Source organism: Echinops telfairi, unplaced genomic scaffold (genome assembly GCF_000313985.2).
Source record: "Echinops telfairi isolate 266 unplaced genomic scaffold, ASM31398v2 ScPeMD7_7469;HRSCAF=8507_1, whole genome shotgun sequence".
Lineage (NCBI taxonomy): Eukaryota > Metazoa > Chordata > Mammalia > Afrosoricida > Tenrecidae > Echinops > Echinops telfairi.
In genome coordinates, this window is record NW_022111373.1 from 123,538,896 (window position 1) to 123,539,417 (window position 522).

The window sequence follows — 522 nt, forward strand, 5'->3', positions numbered from 1 at the left end:
GTTTCTGCAGTACTATTAAATGCAGTCAAATGTAAAACAAAACGGATGGCATTGATTTTTAAGGATTATCTCAAGGGACCCAGGATTGGACATTGAATGTTGACTTAAACTGAAATGAGTAGGACTTGGTCTGCCGGTTCATTCTCCCCACATCAACAGTCCTTTGTGTGTTTTGTCCCTCCGGGAGTGGTCCCATGTTACCCCTCCATGAGTGCACCGGGCAGCAGCAGGGTGGTGGCTTTGGGGAAGCTTCTGGTTCTTGTCATTTGCTTCTAGAATCACATAGACTATAACAAGCGTGAACTTTCAACACTGCTTAGTCCTGAGTTGGGTGACAGCCCATTGAGGAGGAGGCTGAGTTCCTTCAACTCTCATCCCTCCTTAGTGTGGGGTCATAGTTGCCCTTCTGGGGTTTCTTCTTCCATTGCTTGGCTTTCTGTTGCTTTTCTGTTGGCAAACCCTTCTTGACCATAGCTTTACTGGCTTCTTCCTTTGCATCCTGCTCTGTGAACTTCTTGAATA

General features: G+C 46.2%; 1 protein-coding gene across 1 annotated transcript in view; it reads right to left on the reverse strand.

Moving 5' to 3' along the window:
- Window positions 1–364: 364 nt before the first annotated feature.
- Window positions 365–522, reverse strand: part of LOC101647054 (peptidyl-prolyl cis-trans isomerase FKBP5-like) — a 7,157-nt gene continuing 6,999 nt past the window's right edge. The window contains exon 3 of the mRNA XM_045285272.1: window positions 365–514. Coding sequence (XP_045141207.1) covers window positions 365–514 — 150 coding nt within the window. The remainder of the gene's footprint in view (window positions 515–522) is intronic.